This window comes from Triturus cristatus, chromosome 7, assembly GCF_964204655.1.
Source record: "Triturus cristatus chromosome 7, aTriCri1.1, whole genome shotgun sequence".
Taxonomy (NCBI): Eukaryota; Metazoa; Chordata; class Amphibia; order Caudata; family Salamandridae; genus Triturus; species Triturus cristatus.
This window is the reverse complement of record NC_140590.1, coordinates 1,041,164,204-1,041,188,373: the sequence shown is the minus strand read 5'-3', so window position 1 is coordinate 1,041,188,373 and position 24,170 is coordinate 1,041,164,204. Positions and strand designations below refer to the sequence as shown.

At 41.8% G+C, this 24,170-nt stretch overlaps 1 protein-coding gene across 1 annotated transcript in view; it reads right to left on the bottom strand.

Moving 5' to 3' along the window:
* Positions 1-1,110: 1,110 nt before the first annotated feature.
* Positions 1,111-24,170, bottom strand: part of LOC146811059 (sideroflexin-1) — a 291,428-nt gene continuing 268,368 nt past the window's right edge. The window contains exons 11-12 of the mRNA XM_085618095.1: positions 19,734-19,781; positions 1,111-7,717 (exon numbers count right to left, since the gene is read on the bottom strand). Coding sequence (XP_085474221.1) covers positions 7,621-7,717; positions 19,734-19,781 — 145 coding nt within the window. The 3' untranslated portion in view covers positions 1,111-7,620. The remainder of the gene's footprint in view (positions 7,718-19,733; positions 19,782-24,170) is intronic.

Genomic DNA, 24,170 nt, shown 5'->3' with positions numbered 1-24,170 from the left:
TCCGACACGCAGGGTTACTGCTGACGAAAAACTTTCCGGATCCAGTGTGACACCTGGGGGTAATTATAAGGCAAGGAGTCTATAACTAACGGTTTCTTTCAGATAAGTGGTTTAGAATGTTATCCGGTGGACAGTCTGTATACTGAAAAGGGGAAGCTGCTTCATCAACAGTGGAGGTTGCTACGGGGCGGGGAGATGAGTCGGGCCAGGGGGGATGATAGTTTTTTTAAAACACTTACCTGGTTACGACTGTAGCTTCTCCTCCGTCTTCTTCTCTTCCTGGCTTTTGGCACCACACAGCCTCTCCTAAGCCCATCATGACGCTCCTGTCACCAGCAAGACGGCAGTGTTGTGATTGGTCTGAGCGGCCTGTTTGGCCGCTCAAAAAGTGCCTGGAAGCCTTGGGACTGTTCTCCACCCGACTGTGAAACATAGTCAGGTGGAGAAATGCTAAGTGCGCATGACTGTTTGGCCGGCCCAAGACGGCCAGCCAAACTGTCATGCGCTCTTACGGTGCACAAACAAACCACTCCTCCTCCCTGTGACCCCATCCCCGCCCTAACATAGCCCTGTAGCTGGCATGAAAAATAAAATTATGATAATGTTGTCCTTATAATTTTATTTTTCCTTTTTCCACTGCTTTTCCACTTAGCGGAGAAGCCCATGCTGTTCATGAAACATTGCAACTGGTCTATACACATATACACAAGTTTCACATCACTGAATTGGCACTTCAAAGAAATGGTCTACGAGTGAATTGCAATTTTTAATATTGTCAACGTTTTTTCAAATCCGGAACAAAGACTTGGTGCTTTTCTACAATATGTCCTCCTCGTATTAATTAAAAACTCAAACAAAATCTTCAAAAAACACCCTATGATCACAGAATGATAGGCTGTGAGCCTTTCAACTAGTGATAGCTGAGCGCTGGTATCTTACCAGTGCAATATCTTTTTAATGGAAGAGACAATCCATCAATTCCATTGGGGTTGTCTATGTTCTGTACATTGCAAAGTGAACAGATTTACCACAAGTTATTACTTTAAAAAATCCTGATAATGAAGCAACCTCTCAACATTACATTTTGATAAAAGAAACAAAAGCCACTCATTTAAATCTATATTTTATTTTTTATCCAGTTCAATTTAAATAGGACTAAATCCATTTACACTGGCAATACATTGTGCTAATACATAAATTAAAAATGCAATCATTCACTGCTTCACGTTAAATTATATTCCCCAAGTAGAAATATTTCACTGTTCCCGTTTTACCAGTTTCAAAGTTTTTATTGCACTCTACCTGGATATTTAAAAAAAATCTATCACAATCAGATCATTGGAAATTGTCTGATGTGGACTATTTTGTTCTGTTTGAAACCATCAGATTGAACATTAATGAACATTGTGGAAAAACAATGAATCATACACATTTGGCAAACAGAAGAAGATGATTGTATTTGTCAGCATATTCCTCTTTTGGTAGATGAATGTACTCTTTTAGAAGATACATTGACTCAATCAAGAAAGAATACAGATTCTAAAATTCGAAAAACCCATATTTGTATGTCGAAAGAATTTACAAGCAGCTACAATCGTGAAAATACCCGGCAAATAAAGCTGAAAGTGAATCCACATAACAAAATGAGTTGTGGAAGAGGTTTCTTTAATAATGTCATACCTAATTTAATCTAAATATGATCCAATTTCCTTTTGGTCACATGAAATCCTACTTGCAATGAAAGTATACTTTTTTTGAAGCCAATTAAAACTGACAATTGCTCAATCTGAGGACGCATGTCATTTCTACCATGTCCATTGCTAGAGGCCCCATTCCCTCTGAAAATTTTAATCTCCATCTCTAATTCGTGTGTTCTGTGGATGTAGGCAACAGGCTGAAACGTGTTGCATATAGACCTGCAATTCAAGTGAACCACACTGAAAACTGTATTTGTAATGTTGAAAAACACTTATAAAGCCTGAGGAATTTCATGGAATATTGGCCAACAAGGCATACATGCACGGTTTGGTCTAGTTTCACCTAAGACTAGTAAGAATATTTGGCGGTAATGCTGCTTTAAGTAGCCCAACTTGGTTGTGTATGTTGCTCAAAACACATCTCCTGTATTTGTGTGCATACTTTATTTCCCATGATTTAAGCAACACAAGCTATTGAAACATGCATCCATCAACGTATTCTGAGACTACTGGTGCATCTGAAGATGTGCAAACTTCAGAACATAAGGCTTGCTTCACTGACAAACTTTAACATTGTTCTGAATTAAGATTCTCCCTCGTGTGGATGCATTACGGACAGGTTGTGCACCAAGCATGATTGTTTCTGTGGAAAAACTACAAAGTTTTGGAAGTTGCTAGCAAACCCCTTGTTCACAATAAAACTGACAAGGAAGATGTGTTCTATGTTGACGAATTCCCAGGGGATCAAAGATAAGAGATATGGGGATGGGCTGGTATCTACGCCACATTGTCATCAATAAGTCTTTAAGTGAGGAATGTTTCCAAAGTGAACACAAAACATGAAGTTGTCATTTTGGAAATCTGTGGGAAAATCTTCACATTCCAGGACATCAGACCCTCATATACAGTAAATATTGCCTAGTCAAAGGCATGCTTTAAAAGTTGTAATGTCCTTTCCTGTACCTTCAAAGAATTACCTGCATAACACGCACCATGCACATTCTGGAAAATATCTAATTCATCTGGTTCTCTGGGACCTTTGCTACTTATAGCTAATCAACGTACATTAAATTATCTAGATCAAATACAAAATTCATTCAACTTTTCGAAGTATATCTCGTCATACAAAATGCAGACTATTCACTTTTGTATAATTTTCCAAAATTATGTCTAAGCAGAACACTTCTGTGAATGTCATTTATAAGGTCTATGCTAAGCTATGAACTATGTCAGCATTCAAGTAATTTAGGGCTTAAAACTCAAAGAATGACTTTTTATTAAAGAGCCTATACTACCAATGGCCCGCATCAGATTCTGCAGTTAACAATACATTATTTGACCAAGTAACAAAATTGAGTGATAATGTGCAATAGTCCCTGGAGGTCATACCAAACCTGTAGACAAGATAAACCTAAAACAGTGAGCCTCAAGATCAACAAGATAAATAGTTTCACTTTAAATGTCTAGGTGAACATTTAAAGAGACAAAGGATTTAAGAAAATTACTTTGGCAAATAAATTGCATGTTGCTAATTACAAAAAATGCACAAGTGTTCTAAATCCATGATTTGCCTAAATGTTTTCTACAGTAATGACACAAATGGTCAAATTATTTACTGCACAATAAAAAAAATCATAACCCCGTAGCAGGTAACTATGCCAGACAAAAATGCAGATTTCCAAAGTTTGTAGGATCATTTGGTCCTAAGTGAGGATAATAGGCAAGTGAAATTCTAGAACAGAACATAAGACAATTTCCTTTTTGGTTTATTACAGAGAATCCTATAACCACAAAACAGATATAAAGGCTGCAGAAAGCCAAGCTAGGAATCCTTGACTGGCCGTGTGGACTTTAGGTGTTTGAAAATCCTCATACTTTTTACAGCCTACACATGTGTATGTAGAATTTTCGGTTCCATTTATTTTTAAATATCAATATAATTTCCAGTCCAAGATGCCCCTCAAAAGGTTGTCTTCTGTGGGCAAAAAGGAAATACTAAGTTCTATTCTTTAAATTGAATATGTAGAAGGGCTAGACTGCAGCGATCAGTTTTCTAAATTAGTAACATTACTTTTCTTTTTTTTTAAGGGACTACGGCTTTAAGGAGAAGCGATCAGCAATGTGTATATAATCAACCAAACAATCTGGCAAATTTAACCATATGATGAAGCTGTTGCTTATTGAACAATAGTTCCATATCTTGTGATTAGCATATAAAGCTGGCCACTGCCCACTAAATCTGTAGATGGAAGTGAGAGGAAACTTTTAATTGGACTCATGCATACTCTATCCGTCTATAATAATGTGATGTTTAAACTTGCAGTTTCACTCTTTACATGCATTAGTTGTAATTTTAGGTGAAGTTACATAAGCTAATGAGGGTTCAGTGATGTCATTCTTTGGTCATGTTGAGCGGGTGTTCTTAAGCTTTGTGCCCAATGCTTTCTTTCAGAAGGACAGCACTGACACTACTGGGAATACTTGAGAAAGGGGGTATCTGTACCCATCAAACAATTTTTCACTGCAACATTGTCAACCCACCACCTAACTGGACTGTTGAGACTTGCATCCCTAGTTCATCTGACCTCCAATTCGACACAAATGAAAAATCCTTCAGGTATCAGAGGAGCTGGAGTAATTGCTACAGAATAAAAACAAATTTGAAAAACAGTATGTGCATAGCTCAAACCAGGCCACAGACACCCACAGACTGAGTTGTTGATCCCTCTTATCTCCATCTATTCAAGTAGACACAGACTTAAACAAAGAGATGTTTATGGGAGGAGGGAAGGGGATCACCTGGAGGAAATATGGGTTGAAGTTCACACAATACAAGAGTCCCAAAAAGTCAGCAACTAATACGCACATTATCCCCACTTACCCAAGAGTAATAGAGAGACTGCCATGCATCTAACACATAACAAGGTGCGGCAACTCTTAAAGGTGACAACTGAGGTCTAACCTATGATATCACAGGGCAAGCTCTGATCAAGTGGAGTATGTCCTTGTGAGCAGATGTCTGGACTGTTTCTTTTGTAATAAAGCACAAGGTGTAGCCCATACGTCTCTTTCACAGGTCAAACAGGAGCAAGAGCTGGTGAAAAGTTATTGCACCTGAATACGGATGTTTCTCCTCACCGCTCTAAGGAAAGACAATTGTTGAGCATGAACCAAAGACGGTTTAACTTAACCCAAAAGATAGGGAAGTAGTCTGAGGAAAGAGCCTACGGCAGCAAAAGGAAACAGTGCTCTTTTCAATTAAGTCATCAAGGATAGGGAAGATCTGTGCAACCAGACACCTCAACAGGACCACTCTTACAGCTGTGAATGTGTTCAGGACAAGCAGGGAGACCTCAAGCTAATGAGAAATCCTGTATATTGCTAGTGCACTCTCAGCTGCAAACCACAGGCACTTCTTGTGATTTGCCAGATGGGAACTTAGAAATGTGCAACCTTTAAATCAATTACATATAAACAGTCCAACTGGAGGCAAGGCATCTCCTGCACAGTAGCCTTTTTAGGGCATTCCTATTTGCATGCTGAGCTGTGCACCTATAAGGCAGTTTGTGTTTTCATCTCCCAAACTTTTAATACAACCACTCAGCAAGACAGCTGTGAGGGTGTCCTTGAATTTTTTTAATTATCTGCCCCATTTGGCATTACAGCTTGCAAAGGGTACGTTCACAATCATCAGTCATGAAGGGAGAGGGCCTAACGGGACAACCCTTAGTCTACATTGCCACCGTACTTGGTCACCTTCTTGTCAGGAACTGGAATTGAAAAGATAAGCTATTTTTGCCAATTTAGGGCAGTCAAAGCCATGCACAATTGAGATAGTGGGTGGGAAGATATGTGCATTGCCTTAACTACAGACACCTACAATTTGTTGTCTACCATTTTGGTGACCACAATGAGTGCTCTGCATCTTCCACAGCTCTGACAGGAAAAAGCAACCCCTGTAGAGTCCTGCATTTGAGCAATCAGTTAAATAGGATTATCCATGAGAGAATTACAAGTACTTCGCATAAACAGGTCCTTCTCTTCCTACTTAGAGCTCTTAGTCCAACGTTTCCATCTCAGTGCCCACATTCACTGGTGACGAGAGCGAGTTAGAAAGCAAAGTTTAGGTGAAAGCCTCCTTAATTGAGAATTACTCACAGCTATCAGTAAGGTAACTAAGGAGCAGGAGTGTAGGAAACGTTGAATAGTCATAGTGTAATAAGCATCGGGAAAAGTACTCCAATTAATCAATATTCTACATCATGAAGGTGGGCCAAACCCCCTTGTAGTTCATCAAGCTGCGAAACCAACAATGTAGCCTGAGGAGGTGGCCAATTCTTGGCCTGTCAAGGTGGTTGATGTGCAGCTAACAGAACGCAGGGAGAGCAGCAGTAGCCCAGCAGATACCAAAGTGCACACTGCTGGCCCTGGTTATGCTAGCAGAGGAAGCCACTTTATTACCCAAGAAGTAACAACAAGAAATGCACAGGCAGACTTTAATGGGCTTGAGACTTCACAACCCAAATATGCAGTAGGTAGGATAATTCTATTTTATTTAGTTTCTTTTAATAGGAGCTGGAGTACTGGGAATCAATGCGACCCCAGGCTTACCCATTGCTGACCCTGCCACTGCATGACACCTAATGCCATAGGACATAAAGAATGTGGCAGGAAAAGAAAGAAAACTGGATTTCTGTAGCCTCTTGACTTCCCATTGCTTGCCTCTCTAGCAGCTTAATAGCAAAGAGAATGTAGTCAATGGCTGTGGCAAGGGCCTGGGTGTTTGATCTCGATCATGAAACCCTAGGGTTGGCGTGTCATCATCAAGATCTAAGGGGGCATGATGTCACCTCTGCTGTATTTTTGTAAATTGACACAGTATAAAAATAGAAAGCCTGGGCTGCTTCAGAAAGAAAAAGCAATTGAGGTACTCTGGAGAAAACCCTGTGTGAGCATCCACGTGCTATGTCACTTCCGATCAGGTTCATTTTAAATTACAAAATGGACTTATCAGAGAGGAAACTGGTATGAGTTTGGAACTGGTTTAGACTGAGACTTACACATTGAAATGCTATTTTATGATGTGTTAACTGCTCCAGTCCGTGAGAGCAGGAGCCACGGGTCACAGGAGTGTTGGCAAGAACTGTGCTGTGGGCAATATTGTAATGCTGGGGAGTACATCATAACATTAAGACACTTCCCACAAGAACATGCAGACATTAAGGGAAATAAAGATCGAATAAACACATCGCACAAATATTGCAACAAATAACATGGGATTTAAGAAAATAAATTGGAGGAAAAAAATCCGCGAGTAGAGACGAAAGTGAACATAGGACAATGCTCCATCAGTGTGGAAATAGGGAGCACCGCATGTGATTTTGGGCGAACATGGATGCAAACAGAACACTCAAAATGGCGTAGGACATAGGGACATTTGGTGAAAATCGAGAGGTAGACAGTGACCCAAGACGTCAAGTTTCTTCCCCTCCTTTTTACCCAGAGTGTCTTTGAACCTTTGGCGACAAACAAATCCTGCTTTGCACTTGGTACTTCAGAAGACGGGAGAAGCAGAGATATGGCAACTCCATAGGTGCCTCTGCTCTAGCTCCCCCTACAGGAATGGTACAATTGCTTGGGAGTCAATGTAAACATTTTCGGATATGTGCTAACTAGCTTTAAAAAAATGGAGAAACAATATAAAGGAGGATGAAGCTAGAACAGTGATGAGGTACCGTGATTTAAGTTAAAGGTTTTCTTTGTACAAAATGTATTCATTGCGAGTGTGTTTAAAATTGTTTTCACATTAAAAGGACGCCGGGGCAGAGCTAAAACGGCCCTAGCCCAGACGGGCACACATGCTTTAAACGAGTCCACGTGATTTTCCTTGGGTGCTTCCGTCGCGTGCCCTGGCGAGTTTGCATTACAGTCCTTTATTAAAGTACACGCGCTCGAGTCCTGGGTTGCTTTCTCGAATCTTGGCTTGCAGTTCCGGTTCCAAGCGTGACACCGACATGGAACTATGAAAAGAAACGATAAAATATATATTTATACAAAAATGACTCGATGTAATAGCACGTTTATAATTGCACCATCAGCAGGTCAAACAGCAGAGTAGAACAAGTGTGGAAGAGCAGGCTGGAAGACCAGCCTGAAGGAATGCCCCCCTGTTAGAAAAACCCCACTCCCACACCGGAAGGGTGGTAATGGGATTTTCCCGGACATACACTGTGGTAGCTTGGCTCGAGTGGTCAGGGGTCAGGCACCGTGTTAAGCATACGACATACCCACACAATAACCATGCGTGCATCCGTTCCAAAAACGACACTACACCTTAAAAATTATACTGAAAATATATCTCTTTATCTTCTTTTCTCTTAGTTGCTGATTAAATAAATAATAATACAATCACAGTACACAAGGCTTTTCCTTAAAAAGTGCAGGTCAAATAAATAATAACACTTTACCGGTGCAATAAATAGGATCAAGTCAAATAAATACTGTGAGGGAATAAATACTGTGCAGGAATAAGTTAGCTCAGGACAATAAATACATTACAGGAATAACTTAGATAAATACAATAAATACAGTACCCTCAATAAATAATATCAGCCAACAATGACATTTGTAAAATCAGATCACATTTAAAATACTATTGGCTGATTTGGCCCAGTCACAGCTTATGGTTAGGTGGATGGCCTGAGGGGTATACTCCCTGGCTTGGACAAGGCTGAGGCCTAAACTGAGGTAGATCAAGGGGGAATCTAGAGATCTAGCTCTCCCACACTACACAACCCCTCTGTATTAGTCTCAGCTCACCCCTGGCACAATCAAGCTGGTTCCAACACCTCTCTAGCCCCTAGGATAGTCTCTCAGGGCTCCACAGGGCCTTAGGCGCCCTCTATTCCACTTACTGCCCTTTTTATGAAGCTCCGACGCCGCTGGAGTCATGTCGACGCCGTGAGGCGGTTCCGGTTCGATGTCGGCGGCCTCGGCGCAATGTCAGTTCTTGACGACGCCGATAGGCGGTTCCGGTTCGATGTCGGCGGCCTCGGCTCGATGTCGACCTCCGGTTCGATGACGTCTGGCAGTCTTGGCTCGATGTCGACTTCGGGCGGCTCCGGTTCGATGACGTCGGGCGGCCTTGGCTCGATGTCGACTTCCGGCGGCTCCGGAGTGCGATCTCCACTCCCGACCTCCGGTGCTCCTTCCTTCAGGTTCCGGCGACCCCGGAGTGCGACCTCCACTCCCGACCTCCGGCACGATTCTCTTCAGGTTCCGGCGACTCCGGAGTGCGATCTTCACTCCCGACCTCCGGCACGCTTCACCTCGGTCTCCGGCGACTCCGGAGGGCGGACTTCACTCCCCCGTCGACGCCGCTCACTCGACCTCGGGTGACTTCCTCCTCGACCTCTGGTACTCTCCACGACCTCCGTCGGCGCCCTCTCTCGACCTCTGGCGGCTCCGGGTACGACGTCTGCTTTCCAGTCAGCGCCGCTTCTCCACCTCGGGCTCCAGGTCTCTAGGCTTCTCGACGTCGGACTTCAGGTAGTTACCAGTAACCAGGTCAGGTACTTGCTGTCCTTTACTTTTAAGGCCTGTTCCTGCTGTCCAGGTCCTTAAGATGGTTTTTCTTGCTTTCTCCCACACAGGGCTCCAGGCTGGGCTCAGTCAGTAGGGACTAGTATCAAGGGTGGGTTTATGGACCCCACTCCAGGCACAAGTTTCCACCCCTGCTGCCTCACTCCTTCCTCCTTCAGGTTTCTGCTGCTCTCTCTTCACCAGTCAGGTGCCAACTACCCGCTCCAACTGTCAACTCTGGCTTAGCTTCCCAACATTCCAAACCGCCTCCAACTGTCACAGGGTTCCAGAATGTTGCAGAAGGTTCTAGTAGGTTCCAGTGATGTCACAGGTGACAATGGGTGGCCACCATTTTGTGCTCCAGGCCCTCAGACAGAAGTTCCAGGGGTAGATAAAATGGCTCCCTGAATCTGCATCAATACTAAAAAGTCTGGTGGTTCCCGAAAAGGAAAAAATACTAACAGGGTTTGAGGCAAAAGTGGGACAAAATAAATAATGATGAGGAGGGACCACCCAAAGGGCTGACCGGTCTAACACCCCCAAAAATCCCATTGCTGCCACCAAAGTAGGAAGCTGGCTCTGTATATACTATACCAAAGGAAGGTATAGTGTGCACAGTCCAGTGGAACTCCAAAGGTAGCTAGAGGTAAAAGTAGATAATACCTTACTCTCTATTTGTGGTAGTGTGGGCGAGCAGTAAGGCTTTATCAGAGGGTAGTGTTAAGCATTTATTGTACACACTCTGGCAAGAAATAATGTCACACATTCAAAGACTAAACTCAGACCAATTTGTTTGTATAAAAATATTACTTTGTTATTTTATTTCTAGAACCAAGCCAGGCCTGGTGCAGGTAAATGAAATAATACTTTGTAAGGTTTATGCAGTGAATTACAGTTGAATGCAGGTTCAAATGCAGTTGGTTGATTTACACGCAAGTCAATAATCAAAATTACTTTTCAGTTACTTTGTAGATTACTGTACACATTACTTCTTGGATTACTTTTTAAGTTACTTTTGCTAATCAGTGTGATATGCCTAGATAGCACACTGTGACATTTCCTAGACAAAAGGTAAGTAATTCAGTTTTTGTATATTTGCAGTTTTTCAAGGTTTCATATAAACAAACTCCACACTTAAATTTTTTTTCAAGGAAAAGCAGTCTATGCAATCCTATGGGAGGAAATGAAGTTATCGGTTTACAGGTAACAACTTAGTTAAGGGAGTTGGGTTTCGGGGGTTAGAACCAGAGTTGAAGAGGCACTCTCAAAACACCCTCAGCGGCACCAGGGTGGCCGGGTGCAGAGTGCCGAGGCCCAATGTTATCCAATGGGGGTTCGGGGGCCTCCTGTTTGAGGCTGCTCACGAGCAGGCCACAAGGTTGTGGGAGCAAAGCTCCTGGACTTAAGCTCAGGGCGAAGGTGGATCTAAGTTAGCACACAAAGTGCATCCACAGCGGCACAGGGGTGGCCGGGTGCAGGGTGCGGTTTTGGTCTCGGATGCCCTTTATTCAATGGTAGTTGCAGGTTTTGGAATTTGGCTGAGTGTTCGGTCCACAAAGTCTTTCGGGAGGAACCAACAGCTGGGCAGGTAAGTTGGAGGGCTCGGGGACGAAGGTGCACCTTGGGTTGTCTTTTCCAGGGCGCAGGTCGGCTGGATGCAGGGGTGCGTTTTGAGGTCAGATTTCACCTTACCGGGCCACTCGCGGTTGGGGGGGGGGGGTCTCCGTACAGAGGCTGCAGGTGATGTTGGGGTGTCCTGCAGAGGTCAACCCATGGTGGACTCGGACTCTGGAGCGCTGGGGTACCTCACTGGCCCTGGTGGGCCACTCGGGCCGTAGGCGTCGGTGCAGTGGTGGTGGTTCGAGGCATCGGGCTTCTTTGTCCTCAGCAGGCTCAGAGTCTGTCTCTGTAGTTTTTTTTAACAGAGCTGCTGTTCACAAGAGATTCAGGTCTTTGTGAAAGGCAGTCAGTCCTTCCAGGGGTTCTGCTGGTCGCTGGCTGCAGGATAAGGCAACTTTTGGCCCAGGATCTTTGGAAACTGCAGACGGGCTGGTAGGGCTGGAGCCAAATCAGTTCTTCTCTGCAGTCTCCTCTGCTGGGCGTCTTCCTTCATCCTTCTTCTTCATAGGTTGCGGGAATCTGTCATCTCGGTTCAGACTTGTCCCTAAATGAAAAGGGTGTGACACTGCTACTAATTATGGAGGTCAAAGCACACTGGACCTCCTCTACTTCTCTGTAACAAAGCACTCCAGTCCAGCTAGAGTCTCCACTTCTGATTCATTGGCTGATTTGAATTTGATTTTTTTTATCACATTTACAAAAGTGCAAAACAGATACTTCCTGAACAACGTCATCTTGTTCTAGAGTAAAAATGGTATTAAGCAAACAGAAGCCCAAAAAGGAGTGGTCTGGTGGACCCCAAGGAAAATAATATGGAGAAAGGGGGCATGCCTTGGATGTTATTCCTGATCAGCAAAGTTTTGAGGTTTTTCAAAGCTCACAAAAACAACATTTTCTGTTACTTTTTTAAGTCTTTAGATTATAAAGAAGCGTTGCGATGAAAGTAATTTCAGGCTCACTTTGCAAGGTAGGGTCTCAGGATGTCATAAAGTAGCTCAGTTCAATTTCTGACAGATTATTAATACAAACCAAAAACAATTTGAAAAATGGCGTTTAGTTGTATGTTAACTGTTGTACAAATTAAAAAATGTCATCCAACATGGGATTCCACTCAGACCAACAAACTCAGAATAAAATACAGAGTAGGAGGAGGGAAGAGTGAAGAGACCACCACTTAAACTGTAGGAATTTCAAAGGGATGGTTGCTCACTTTCGGCTCCTTCTCTATAAACAATATTGCTTTCAGAATGCACATATCAGACTGCATGATCCTCCCTACGCATCCCTGCTGGATGTTTTCCAGAATATGCTGGCAAAATGGCTTGGTGAGTTAAGCGTTTTCCTTGACAGCTACTGTCATCACCAGGTGACAGGTCTAAAACTCAACCAAGGGAACTAAGTATTCCATTGTTCTAAGGTAGGCAAACTGCTTAACAGTAACACCTCTTTTTTCTATGGCTAAGAAACTGCAAAAAGATGGCGTAACATTATACAAGAGAAAGTTGTTTTAAAATTGCAAGTTAGCAAATGTTTCTGTGACAACCTTAAATGTAGAAAGAACGGTAAAATGAACTAGCAGACGATAGGTTACATTTTGGGGAAAAAATGTACAACATAATTCATAACTATAGGAAATTAGGTGAAATCCTACTCAAGCAGCAACCACAATCTCTTTTAGGGAGCAACACAAGCAAATATCAAATTAGCCGGTGCTTAGCCCTCTGGTAGTTTGGCACAAAGGAGTCAGGCTTAACTTAGAAGTAATGTGTAAAGTATTTATGGAGCACTTCAAACAGTAATAAAGTGAAAACACAACATAAGGAAAATCCCACACCAATTTTGAAACAAATGGAGTAAAATGTAATAAATGATATGAGACCAGAAAAACAAAAATCCAATCATTAGAACCTGAGGTATGCAATTTCAATGTTTTAAGTGAAAATGGTGCCTAGAAGCACAATGCACCAACTATGGTTATTTGGTCTATTCTGACCGGGACTAAGTCACAAGTTAAGGCCTACTGCAATGGAGCGCAAACCTGATATAGGGGCCAAGTTAGGCAAGCTGAACAAAAGTATTTAAATCCTGCTTTGCAGAGCACTGCAAGATCACGAGTCTAGGTTGTCTCGCACAGTGGCAGTTTCGGGGAAGTTGCGGGGCTGATATACACAGTCCTGCGCTGTTGTCAAGGATGATGTAGATGAGGGCCTGTGATGCGAAGTCCTGCGTTGTGGATGCGTTGAACAGTGGTGGTACCGAGGAAGCTGCGGGCTAAGATACGAGTTCCTACATTTCTGGGATGCGTTGCGCAGTGGTGCTTCCGATGTGCTGCGAAGAGATGTGTCGCGCTGTGTCGGTTCTGCTCATGGACTAAAGCTGGGTTGGCAGAGTACCTACAAGCACACTTCCAAAACTCCAGGACTTAGCTGGCACCGCTTGAGTGGTAGGACTCACAAAGACAGAGTCTAGGTGCTGAGTTCAAGGTGGTTGGAGCCTTCTCTGTTCCTGAGGCTCTGATGAGGAGACCAGCCAACTAGCCCTTGGAGTCACTCTGGTAATCCTGGGTTCAAGATGCAGGTTCAGACCTTTTCACTCAGGCAGCAGATAAGCAGTCCTTCTTGCAGAGTAGCACAACAGTACTCCGTTTTCCAGAGGTGTACTAAAGAGATGGGGTTTGAGTGTCCATTTTTATACCTTCTCACTTTGAAGTAGGAGAGGTTCCTAGAGTCTTACACTCCCAGAGGTGCATGGAATTTCCTGCCTAATTGCCCTCGCCCCAGATTGTCTGTTAAGGGCCTAACCTAGAGGTGACTTTTATGAATACAAAATGAAGGGTTTGGCCTTACAAAAAGATTATTTTTCCAGGTCGAAATGGCAGTGTAAAACTGCACACAAAGGCTGCAGTGGCAGGCCTGAGACAAGTTTAATAGGCTACTTAAGTGGGTGGCATAATCAGTGCTGCAGGTCCACTAGGGGTATTTAATTTACATGCCCTGGCTAATGGTAGTATCAATTTACTAGCTGACCTGAGCAGGCCAAGAATATGATAGTTCACACATCACTAAGCTGTGGCCTAAAGTATCCACCAAGGCTTGAAGGCGCTTTTGACACTGAAACCTGTTTCCTCTCACTTTACCCTTGTAATGTAGAAAACAAAAAGGGGTTATGCTAATGATTGTTAAGTCATTTTTGATTTCCTACTGTTTCTAGTACATTTCTTTTTATTGAAAATGAAAAATATAGATAAGGAACCTGGTGACTTGACACGAACATTGGCTTTTTCTGAACAGAGCTTTTCCTTCTGCAAAATCGAAATGTTATTGAATTTCATAAAGATATTCAGTGTTTATAAATCTAATAAAGATCTCGAAGGCAAATAGGCAAATTGCTTTTTTGTGCACCAAAACTTAATTCAGTTGCAAAAAGAAATGCTAATCGCCGGACCCGGCAAATCAGGGGCTACTGGGCTCTAATAGCGACAATGCAAGCATTTTACTGCTGGTGACCAGGGGTTCCCTTTACTGTCGAACCGAGTAGCTAGTGCAAACTTTCAACACTTGACTTTCAAGGTAGCAGAGTGGAGAAGGCCAAAGATTACTCAGGGAGATGGTCTGGGGCAGAAACTCGAAGGGTAAAACATACAGTAGCAACTAATAATGACTTGTCATGCCAGGGCTTTATTTGAAAAGAAAGAGTAATTTAATCATGCTATACAGCTGATACTACACATGAAATGCAGAGAGTGCAGATGGTATATATAATTATCTCTTTGGAAACTACTCTCAACTTTTTACAGGGAACATAACAAAATCGGGACGGAGGTAGAGTAAACGAGCCAAAAGACCTATAAATTACAAAAGCCTTTTACTCAATCAGGGCGAAATATGCAATTATCTCCTAACTCTCTGTAAACCTATCTTAGGGTGTATCAATTAATACAACGGCCCAGCAACCCAGTACCGCTGAATGTTGATGTGCAGGAGTCTGTAGTGTGAAGTTGCCTGCTGAGCCGGGGTGTCGCACTCACCGGTGAGTGGCAGCAACCATCTCCGCCCGGCCCTTCATCTTCTTTGCTCCACCAGGAGGTGCTGTCGTGCATTGCATGATTCTCTGTTCCACGAGCAGAGAGGCTCAGTGGGCCCAGAAGGACAGAACCCACGCTTACTCGGGCTAGTAGGAGAGGGAGGTCATTTTTGCCTGGTCTTTTTTGGGCCCAAAGCTCCACCCACAGCGAACAGATCACCTCAGTCACGGCGATGATCTTTCAGAGTTTGAGGCCGTAGAGGTTTGGTCAGAGTTGAGTTCTTCCCTACCACCTAGCTATCCCAGGAGTTTCTACTTCTAGTGATGAAACGGATTGCGGTTACAAATATTTATGTGCATCAGGTTGTCGCAGGCACTTCGTAGTGGATTCTGTCTTGTGTAGTCACATTTGCCAGCTGCCTCCCGCAGTGATCTGTGGAAAGGTGGGAGAGATGCCCCATGCAAGCACATATTCGCGGAAGGGACTACTTTGCCCATGGTCACGCTGCAGTGGAAACAGTGTCACAAGACCTTACCCCACAGCCTGAGAGTATTGGTGCCTTCTTGTAATACAGCTGGCCAAATTCTGTTCTTCCTGCACATCTGCTTATGACCCTCATTTTCGGACAGCCTTTTCCTCATGCATACCTCATCACCCTCACTCGACAATAAAGTGCTCCATCCCTCAAGGTAGGTTCACAACAACAGGGTTCTTTGTATTGAGCCTGGCATGGAGGGTCAGCATTCAGCAACCCCCCTCACTGGCGTACAGAAATGTTTCTCAGTCTCCACTGGTGAGCATCAGTTACTGGTTGATGAGAATTCTCTGCAACAATAGTTTCTGCTTCTAACCGACACCATACTTGTATTCCTCCCTGACTTGTCCTTTACTGTCTTTTTCTCGTCTTATCTACAGGAAGGAAGGGTGGTACTACGGGCTCCCGCTTGGTGGAGACCAATAACAAAGGCACAAGTACAGAAGAGGCTTCCTAACACACAGCTAACTTTCCACCTGTTGGGAGAAACTTCTTTAGGGAAGAATAGATCAAATACTGGGCATGGGCTGTCACTAAACTTCAAAGGAACCCTCTTTTTTATATCCTCCACGCCATAGATTCTGACCCACTGCTAATGACAAAAACCAAAATAAAAACCAAAGACTTGCTATGGAGAACTCAGAGCAGGGGTGCCCGCTGTTCTGAGCCAAGCCAGAGACCTTTCCCATCCAACAATCAATATAAAACTGCAGTCGTACACAGCAGATCTAGGACCAGATGTACGACCCTCAGTGTTTCCGACTCGCAATTTGCATTCTCTTGTGACTCGCAAACCCTGATGTACAAGTGTCTGAAACACTGTTTGCGATTTCCAAGTGGTCGCAAAGGACCTGCCTCATTAATATTCATGAGGCAGGTCACATTTTGCGCCTCATTGGGAATGGCCGACACTCACAGGGATGATGCCCTGATGGGGTCAGAAGGCCACCATGTCCGTGAATGCTTGTTCAATAAAACAGATTGTTTTTTTTTTTTTTGTTTTTTTAAATGCAGCCCTTTAAGGAAAACGGGCTGCATTTAAAAAATAAAAATGAAACGTTTCAGTAAAAATGTTTTGCGAGCAGGCAGTTCTCTTAAAAAACCATTTTCGCTGCCATTGACAAAGGGGCAGGGGTCCCCTAGGGACTCCTTCCTGTTTGCGACTTGCTTACCACCAATTTGAAATTGGTGGTAAATGCGATTGTTTTGCGACTGTGTTTGCCGTCACAAAACAACCTTATATCGTCCTGCGACTCATTTTTAGGAAGGGACGCCCTTGGCATGCCCCTTCCTAATTGCGACCCGTTAAACCAATTTTACGAGTCTGTAACAGGTTACTGACTCGCAAAATAAGTTTGGTATATGCTACAGCCCTTTTTAGCGGTCGCAAACTGGCCGATTTCCCATTTGCGACCACTAAACACAGTCGTACATCTGGCCACTAGAGTCACAGCAGATTCAGGTTATGTGGACAATTACACTCAGACTAAAGTACGGCAGTGCAGTGGATATTCCAGAGGACAAAGTTTAAGGTGGTGCAAGCATGGCTGTTTCCAGAAGATGAAGGCCTGTAGTTCATTATAGCTAAGCTGTAATATCTCAAAAAAAATATTGAAATGAAAATACGACCATATGTATAACTAAAACACAAATATACTGTTTTACACTATAATTATGAAAGGCTTTAAAAACAAATATAATGAACTCATTCTAATTCGAGTCCTAACGCTCTTGTTAAGCCCTGACCTAAACCCTGAGCCTCAACTTAAGGCTCCTTCCTTTATGCCAAATAGAAAAAAAGAAAAAGAAAGACTGGAATGAAAACTAGGAAGAAAAGTGAAATAAAGGAGGCATAAAGATGGAAAGAATTCAGGAAAAAGATGGAGAGAAATATATAATTAAGTAATCGTGGAATGCAGTAAAACAAGAAGATAAGGTGGAAACAGAGGGAAAGAAATAGAAGAAAGGAGTTATCATAGAAGGAAAGGAAGATAGAAAGTAAGAAGTAATGAAGAAAAAGATTGTCTGAAGTTAAGCAGGAAAAAGATTAAAATATGGAAATAAGGAAATAAATGGGAAATAAAACAGCAGGAAATAAAAGTGTAAAAAAGGACAAAGAAGAAAAAACAATAGAAAATTCAATAGGTTTGGCATACGCATGCTTGTGCGATGTTAATTTCTTTTCATTGCACGCATATGCCATAAAAGAAAAATAACCCAGTCACCTAAATGCGGCCTCCATTAGCTTAGAGTACAAATATTAAAACATTTAAAAAAAATAATTGAGGTTGCCATTTTACTATTGAAAAGTTTGGTCTAGCAAGCTTTTCGATTATGCAATGCACTGTATTATTATTATTATTATTTGTGACAAAGACAAGAATAAATCATCAGCTAAAGTAGCAACCGCAGGAAGTTACAGCGGTAAACAATTTATAATATCAATTTGTTTTCAAAATATTCTTTGGAAGAAATTGCTCATTTACCACCTCTGAGAAAGTGGATTCACAGCAGATAGGCAATGGTCAATCTGATTGTTTCATGAGTCTCCACACGAAACTTCCTGGATAGCCTTTAGCGTTTTTGGCCACATTATTTGAGAATTGATAAGTAAAATGTACCATTTGTGCACACTGTTTTCGGAATTCTCTCAGGGGAAGCAAACCTCAGAACGACTGCTGAGCCAGTCAATTTCACCTGCTTGATCAATGCAAATTAAAATACATTTCAAAGTGGTTGCTCCATTACTCTCTCTCCAAGACTAGTGAGTTATGAACATAAGCCTAATGCAATATTTGACTTGTGTAAATTTCTATGGATGTTTGTGGATTTCAAATAATTCATAAATGGGTTACTATCCTTGGAGTAACCTAGCTATTAGTACATTCCCGACTTTAAAAAATAACTTTAATCTTTTTTAAAAAGTAGTAGTTTATAGGAGCTGTTAGCTATCTTGTTCCTAACTGATGTCCCTGGCAGAACAATAGATTTATAAATTTAGTCTAATCCTAACTTGTTGGTGTGGAGTTCATCTGGCTGTGATGGTAGCAGTGGGGAAGAGTACAGCAGAAGGAGGCAAGTCTCCACCTCCAACAGCAGGACAGGATAATTCAGAGCTGCCGACGTGCGATATGTCCCACAGATGAAATTTGACAAAGACAAGGCTAGAGTGTAGGTTAGAACCACTGAGGGCACTTATTACTCACCTCCATTTAAATTCTCACTTCAAGCTCAACCTCTAAAGAAGATAAATAAGAGGACTGGTAGAGAATCAGCACTTCAGGGCACTTGGATCCTAAGTACAATCCATGTTATGCAGAGAGTCTACCGTCTGCAGGGTCTGACGTTAGGTGTATGCAGCAGGGACTCAAGTAAGACCTTAGAACAAATAGGGGACCTGAACATCCTGTATTCATCGAGAATGCAAAAACTTTTAAAAAACTATTACTGGAATTGACCTGGTCAGTGGAGAAATGTAGTCAACTGCTGTACTGTTGACAGGCAAAAGCTAAATGCAGAAAAACAAGGGTAGAAATAAATAAATAACCCCAATCTAATAAGACTAGAATTGAATCAGTGAAACACTATGGCACCACAGCCTTTTACACAAAGCTGGCCATAAGCAAATGTTTCAGGGAATGCAAAAAAAGACAGCTACCAGAAACCAACCATAAGCCAGTTAATAATTATAATATCCATAGCGAAAGACTCGCAATTAGTTCCCCAGACAGAAATCTATAGGAAACAAAAATTGAAAAAAAAGTTGTGGGGAAAGGAACTGTCCGTACCACACCTGGTGGTAGACAGAAGGAATATGAGGTATAGACTTGAGAACAGAGTGGATGACTCACCTCAATAAAATGAATGGGCTCTACATCAATGTTAGGACTATAAAACATCACGTGGAATATATACACACTGAAAAAAAACTAGTGTTTCTTTGGAAAATCTCAGAAATGCTACAGTGGAGCAAGTATAATGGTGAAAAAACAAATTTACAACCAATATAAGGTATACTAGGTATAGAAAGACAAATGTCCAGAAAGGTAGCATGGCGACCATGATTACTTATTAGGAACAGGATTTTCTAAGTTATGCCTCAATATCTCTTGCAGTGCTGAAAAATGAATTGGGTTAGGCAGTTAAGTCATGCATGGATAAAATAAATATTTCATATTTTTCATTTAAAAGAGCTTTTTTGGGTGGGATGTGGGGGTAGGTCGTTTAGAATTATAAACACAAGTATAACATTTACATTACTCAATGAAATAATTACCTTTTCTGAGGAAATAACGCACAGCAAAGTGGGGTTGCAAATACCAAGCTGCAAAAGATAAAAACAGGATTTGATTAAAATAGGGGTCTCTAACCTTTTCTACAATGAGAGCTACTTCTGATCAGTGACAAGCATCCACGTTACTAATGGATATTACCACTGGTACAAAGGTGGTGGCAGCAGATTTGAGTATAATTGTGACCCCTAGATGTGAGACTACAAATCATGACCGCCCCAAAGGGTCAGGTGTAGTTACCATCAGTAATACCATGAAAAGGTTTAGCATTATGAAATGCCTCTAGATGACTGATGAAAAAACACAGCCATAGAAGCAAGTGCCGTCTGGTACAAAGGAAATAATGATAGCAACACAACTACCCAACTTAATATGAATTATCATTCAAAGAGCAGCTTTAAATATTTTTAGGAAATGGAATCACTGCATCTTCAAACATTCGCGCTAATACTTTCTGAAAATACATGTTTTGTATCAAACGCACAGATATTAGGTAATAAACAAAACAACACATGAAAAAACTATTTTGCCCCAAAATAGAAGTTTTCCTTTCATGGTCCACGAAGATCCACCTGCCAATTTTATCATCAAGTACTCACATGAACACATAACCAACATGGACAGATTCTGCTTCAACTGCTCATGGTTTACCATTGCATGCATGTACAGACACATGCACACATAACCAAATACATGTAAACATACCCGCACATGGCACACCCATTACCCATCCCCTGAAACAAGTGGCTTTGATAGCCCCATAGCTACTTGATGGAAATACCTGGATTAAACATTAACCCCAGCACTGGATAAAACACCACCACACATATGTTGGCAAATATAAGCCACTATTTGCCGCCAGCTTCTGATGCATTTCTCCATGTAACTCAAGAAAGAAAATCACGTAATTTAAACACTCTGGACCGGATTCACAAAGGTGAACTTACCCTTTTGTTTGAGTAAAAAAAAAGTGGTATTCACAACCTACGAGTTTTATTTTACTACTATGGGTCAGAAATTTTAATTGTAATCCTGGCCATTCTTCTGTGTCCCTTTAATGTGCTTCCCTTTTATTTTATTTGCAGGGCAAATCACCTTAACAGAATATGCACACTTGGGTCTAGTAGGTATCACGTGCTGGCAGACTACAAATAGCGCGTTGCATTTGTGTTTTTTAACAGGAAAGAGTGTTTGCACACTTGTGCAGTATACAGTTTTCTTCTAAATCTTGATTTCACAGTCTGCAGACACCATGAACGTGCATGGCATTTATAATGCAGTCCCAGACAAACACTTTGTTGTAATTACCAGTTATTTCTACAGTAGTACAACTACTGCATTACCATTAGTACTGGTGGTGGTGGTGGTGTTACATATGTTGTGTAATGTTCTTACTTGTATCCCCATGCCTGTATGCATTTATATTATTGAGAAAATAAACATTCAACGACATTTTAAGAGCATATTTAAGCCATGGATAACTCTTGGCAAAGTGTTCCTTATCAATAACGAACAAGTCACATTTCCTAATCTTTCATTTAATCAAACTTTACAGACTATTGCTCATTTCCTATTAATGTAAACCCCTCGATTCTTTACTTCTACTCTCCAGCGATAAATTCACAATTGCTTCAATGGAGAAAGAAACAAACCGTGTGAATGTTTTTGTTGCATAGTCAGAAAACATGAACAGTTTAGAAGGTGGCACCTGAACAACATTCATGTATCTATGGCCAATTGGTATTATTGTAGCCAACCAGGACTAATGGGCATATGTACAACATTTAGGGATTGGTATTTTCTAACTGCGATTCTTATATATTCGCAATTAGCAAATTGATATTCCTTGTTTTTTATTGAAAAATCCACAGAATCAAAATACACATAAACACTTGTCTTAAATCATAACACAATAATAATTCAGTTCGTCCGCCTATACAAACATTAATCTCAATCCATCATAGTGTCAATTGCTCCTACAAAAAAAAGAAAAGAATAAGACACAAGAACCAAGAACCAAAAAAAAGGCACAGGAAATTACAGCTCCTTCCATATACACGTTATTATTAATCCGCCATACAGTCAATCATTGCCCCTCACACATAAAGACCAATCTTTCTTTTTCTGGGCGCTTTAACAGAGTAAAGACTAAATTCCATATTCAAAATATTACAGAACTTGGCCCTCCACATTTCAAAAGATGGAACCTCGTGGCTATGGATACTAGAAATGTATACATTGGCATCCCTTGGCGCATCTCCTCTCCAATCCCTAACAGCATCATGGCCGTTGAAATTTTAATGGGTACTCCCATAATCTCTGACAAAACCTTTCTATAGATCCTACCAGAGGAGTCAGAGTGGAACATTAATAAAATATATGAAAAATATCGGCATTATCTGCACCACACCGAAAACATTTCCCATCATTATGACTCCCCCCATTTCATCATTTTGGCGGGGGTATGGTATAGTTTGAATAGTGTTTTATAATGTTGGGTTTTTAAATTAGCTGCCAGCAAAATTCTCCCAGCAATATCAATCTATTTCTCTAAAGAAACCGACTGATTTCCCAACCAGCTTCCCCACTTAGTTATACTTCTCCAAATCGTCCGATCTTACAGCTAATAATATTTTATACAGAGAACCAATGTTTTCCTGACGCCTAATAGCTTCCACAATCTTATATGATGTCAGCCTGATTGGATGTTTGCCTAAAAAATCCCTTATCTGTAGAAACTTGAAAAATTGGGTTTTAGATAGTTGATATTTATCCGCTAAGCCTGAGAATGAGAAACAGACCCCGTCAGCCAGTTAAAAATCGCCAATTCAAATAACTCTCGATCTCCAACTAGCTGCCACATAATCCCAGAAGATCGAGGGTAATATTCCTACTGCGGTGGTAGGTGTATACCGGGAGACCCCAGGAATCTGTACATTCTTTCGAACTATATTCCAAACTTCAAAAACTTTAAAGCGGGTTCTTTTATAATAGCTACCTTCAATTTTCTTAAACAAACAGTTATTCACCTCCGAATCCAAAACCATCTGATTAATTGAGGGGGCCTCAGCCGGGTTATTCACTTCCTCTCCTGTCAGTAATATACGAATGTTTGACAAAATGCAGACATAATAATAGAGGGCAAAGTCAGGAACCGACCATCCACCTCTCTCTCTCTCTCTCTCTCTCTTTCGAGGAGGAGGAGGAGGAGTCAAACCGAGCGGCTCTGCGTGGTTTCCCTGTGGTCCACATATATCTTGCACAGAGTGATTGCAGATGTTGAAGTTGTCCAGAGGTTACTTCCAGGGGAACTGCCCTAAAAAATACATTACCCTAGGCAAGATATTCATTTTAAGTACATTGGCTCTGCCAACCAAGGAAAGATGCAAACTCTCCCAACTGCTAACTTAACTTTACCTATAATATCGCCCCAGTTAACATCGACAATCTCTTTTACATGGGCCCGAATCTTAATGCCCAAATATATAGCTTCATTAACGACTCTAGGGTCGTTACCCAAAGTTTGGCTTGTGCATAGAATTTGGGTTTTGGATGTATTGAGTTTATAGCCTGAAACAATACCAAACTCCTGTGCCATCCGTTCGATTTCGGGTACAGCCGTACCTGGACTAGCCGTTACAATCGCAATTTCATCTGCATACGGCAAGACACAAAAAGAATCCTGCCGAACAGTAAAGGGTACAATCTGGTTGCTCCGCTCTAACATAGTTAAAAAAGGATTAATATAAAGCGCGAACAGAAGCGGGGAGCAGGGACATCCCTGTTGTGTACCTTTGAAAATCTGAATTGCCTCAGAACAAAACCCCATTGAACATATTTTGGCTGTGGGAGATCGCTATAGGGCCTGAAGAGCCTGACTGTATCCATGACCAAACCCCATTTGCTGTAGCCCCCCCCCCCAGAGAAAGTCCCACGAAACACAATCAAATGCTTTTTCAGCATTGAGGAGGATCAATCCTAGCTCCCTAGACTCTACCTGTGCTATGTCAAACAGGGTCACTACTCTGTTGATATGATTTACAGTTCACCTTCCCGGTATAAAACTGTGCTGCCTTAACGAGACCAGGGGAGATATGACTTTCGCCAACCGAGTTGCGAGAATTTTTGCATACATTTTACCGTCACAGTTGGTGAGAGAGATTGGGCGGTAGGACGCTGGTAGGTCAGATGGTTTACCTTTCTTTTTAAATATGATGATGCTAGCTTTGTTCCAGGATCGCGGTGCCCCCCCCCCCAATTTGTGCCGCTTTATAAACCGCAAGCATGTTAGTTATTAGATCTTGAAAAAAGTCTTACATATTTCCAAAGGGAGTATGTCTGGGCCTGCGGCATTTCCAGTCGCCAAGCTGTTAATAGCCTGTTCTACTTCATCTAAAGTGATAGGGCTATCCAACATCTCA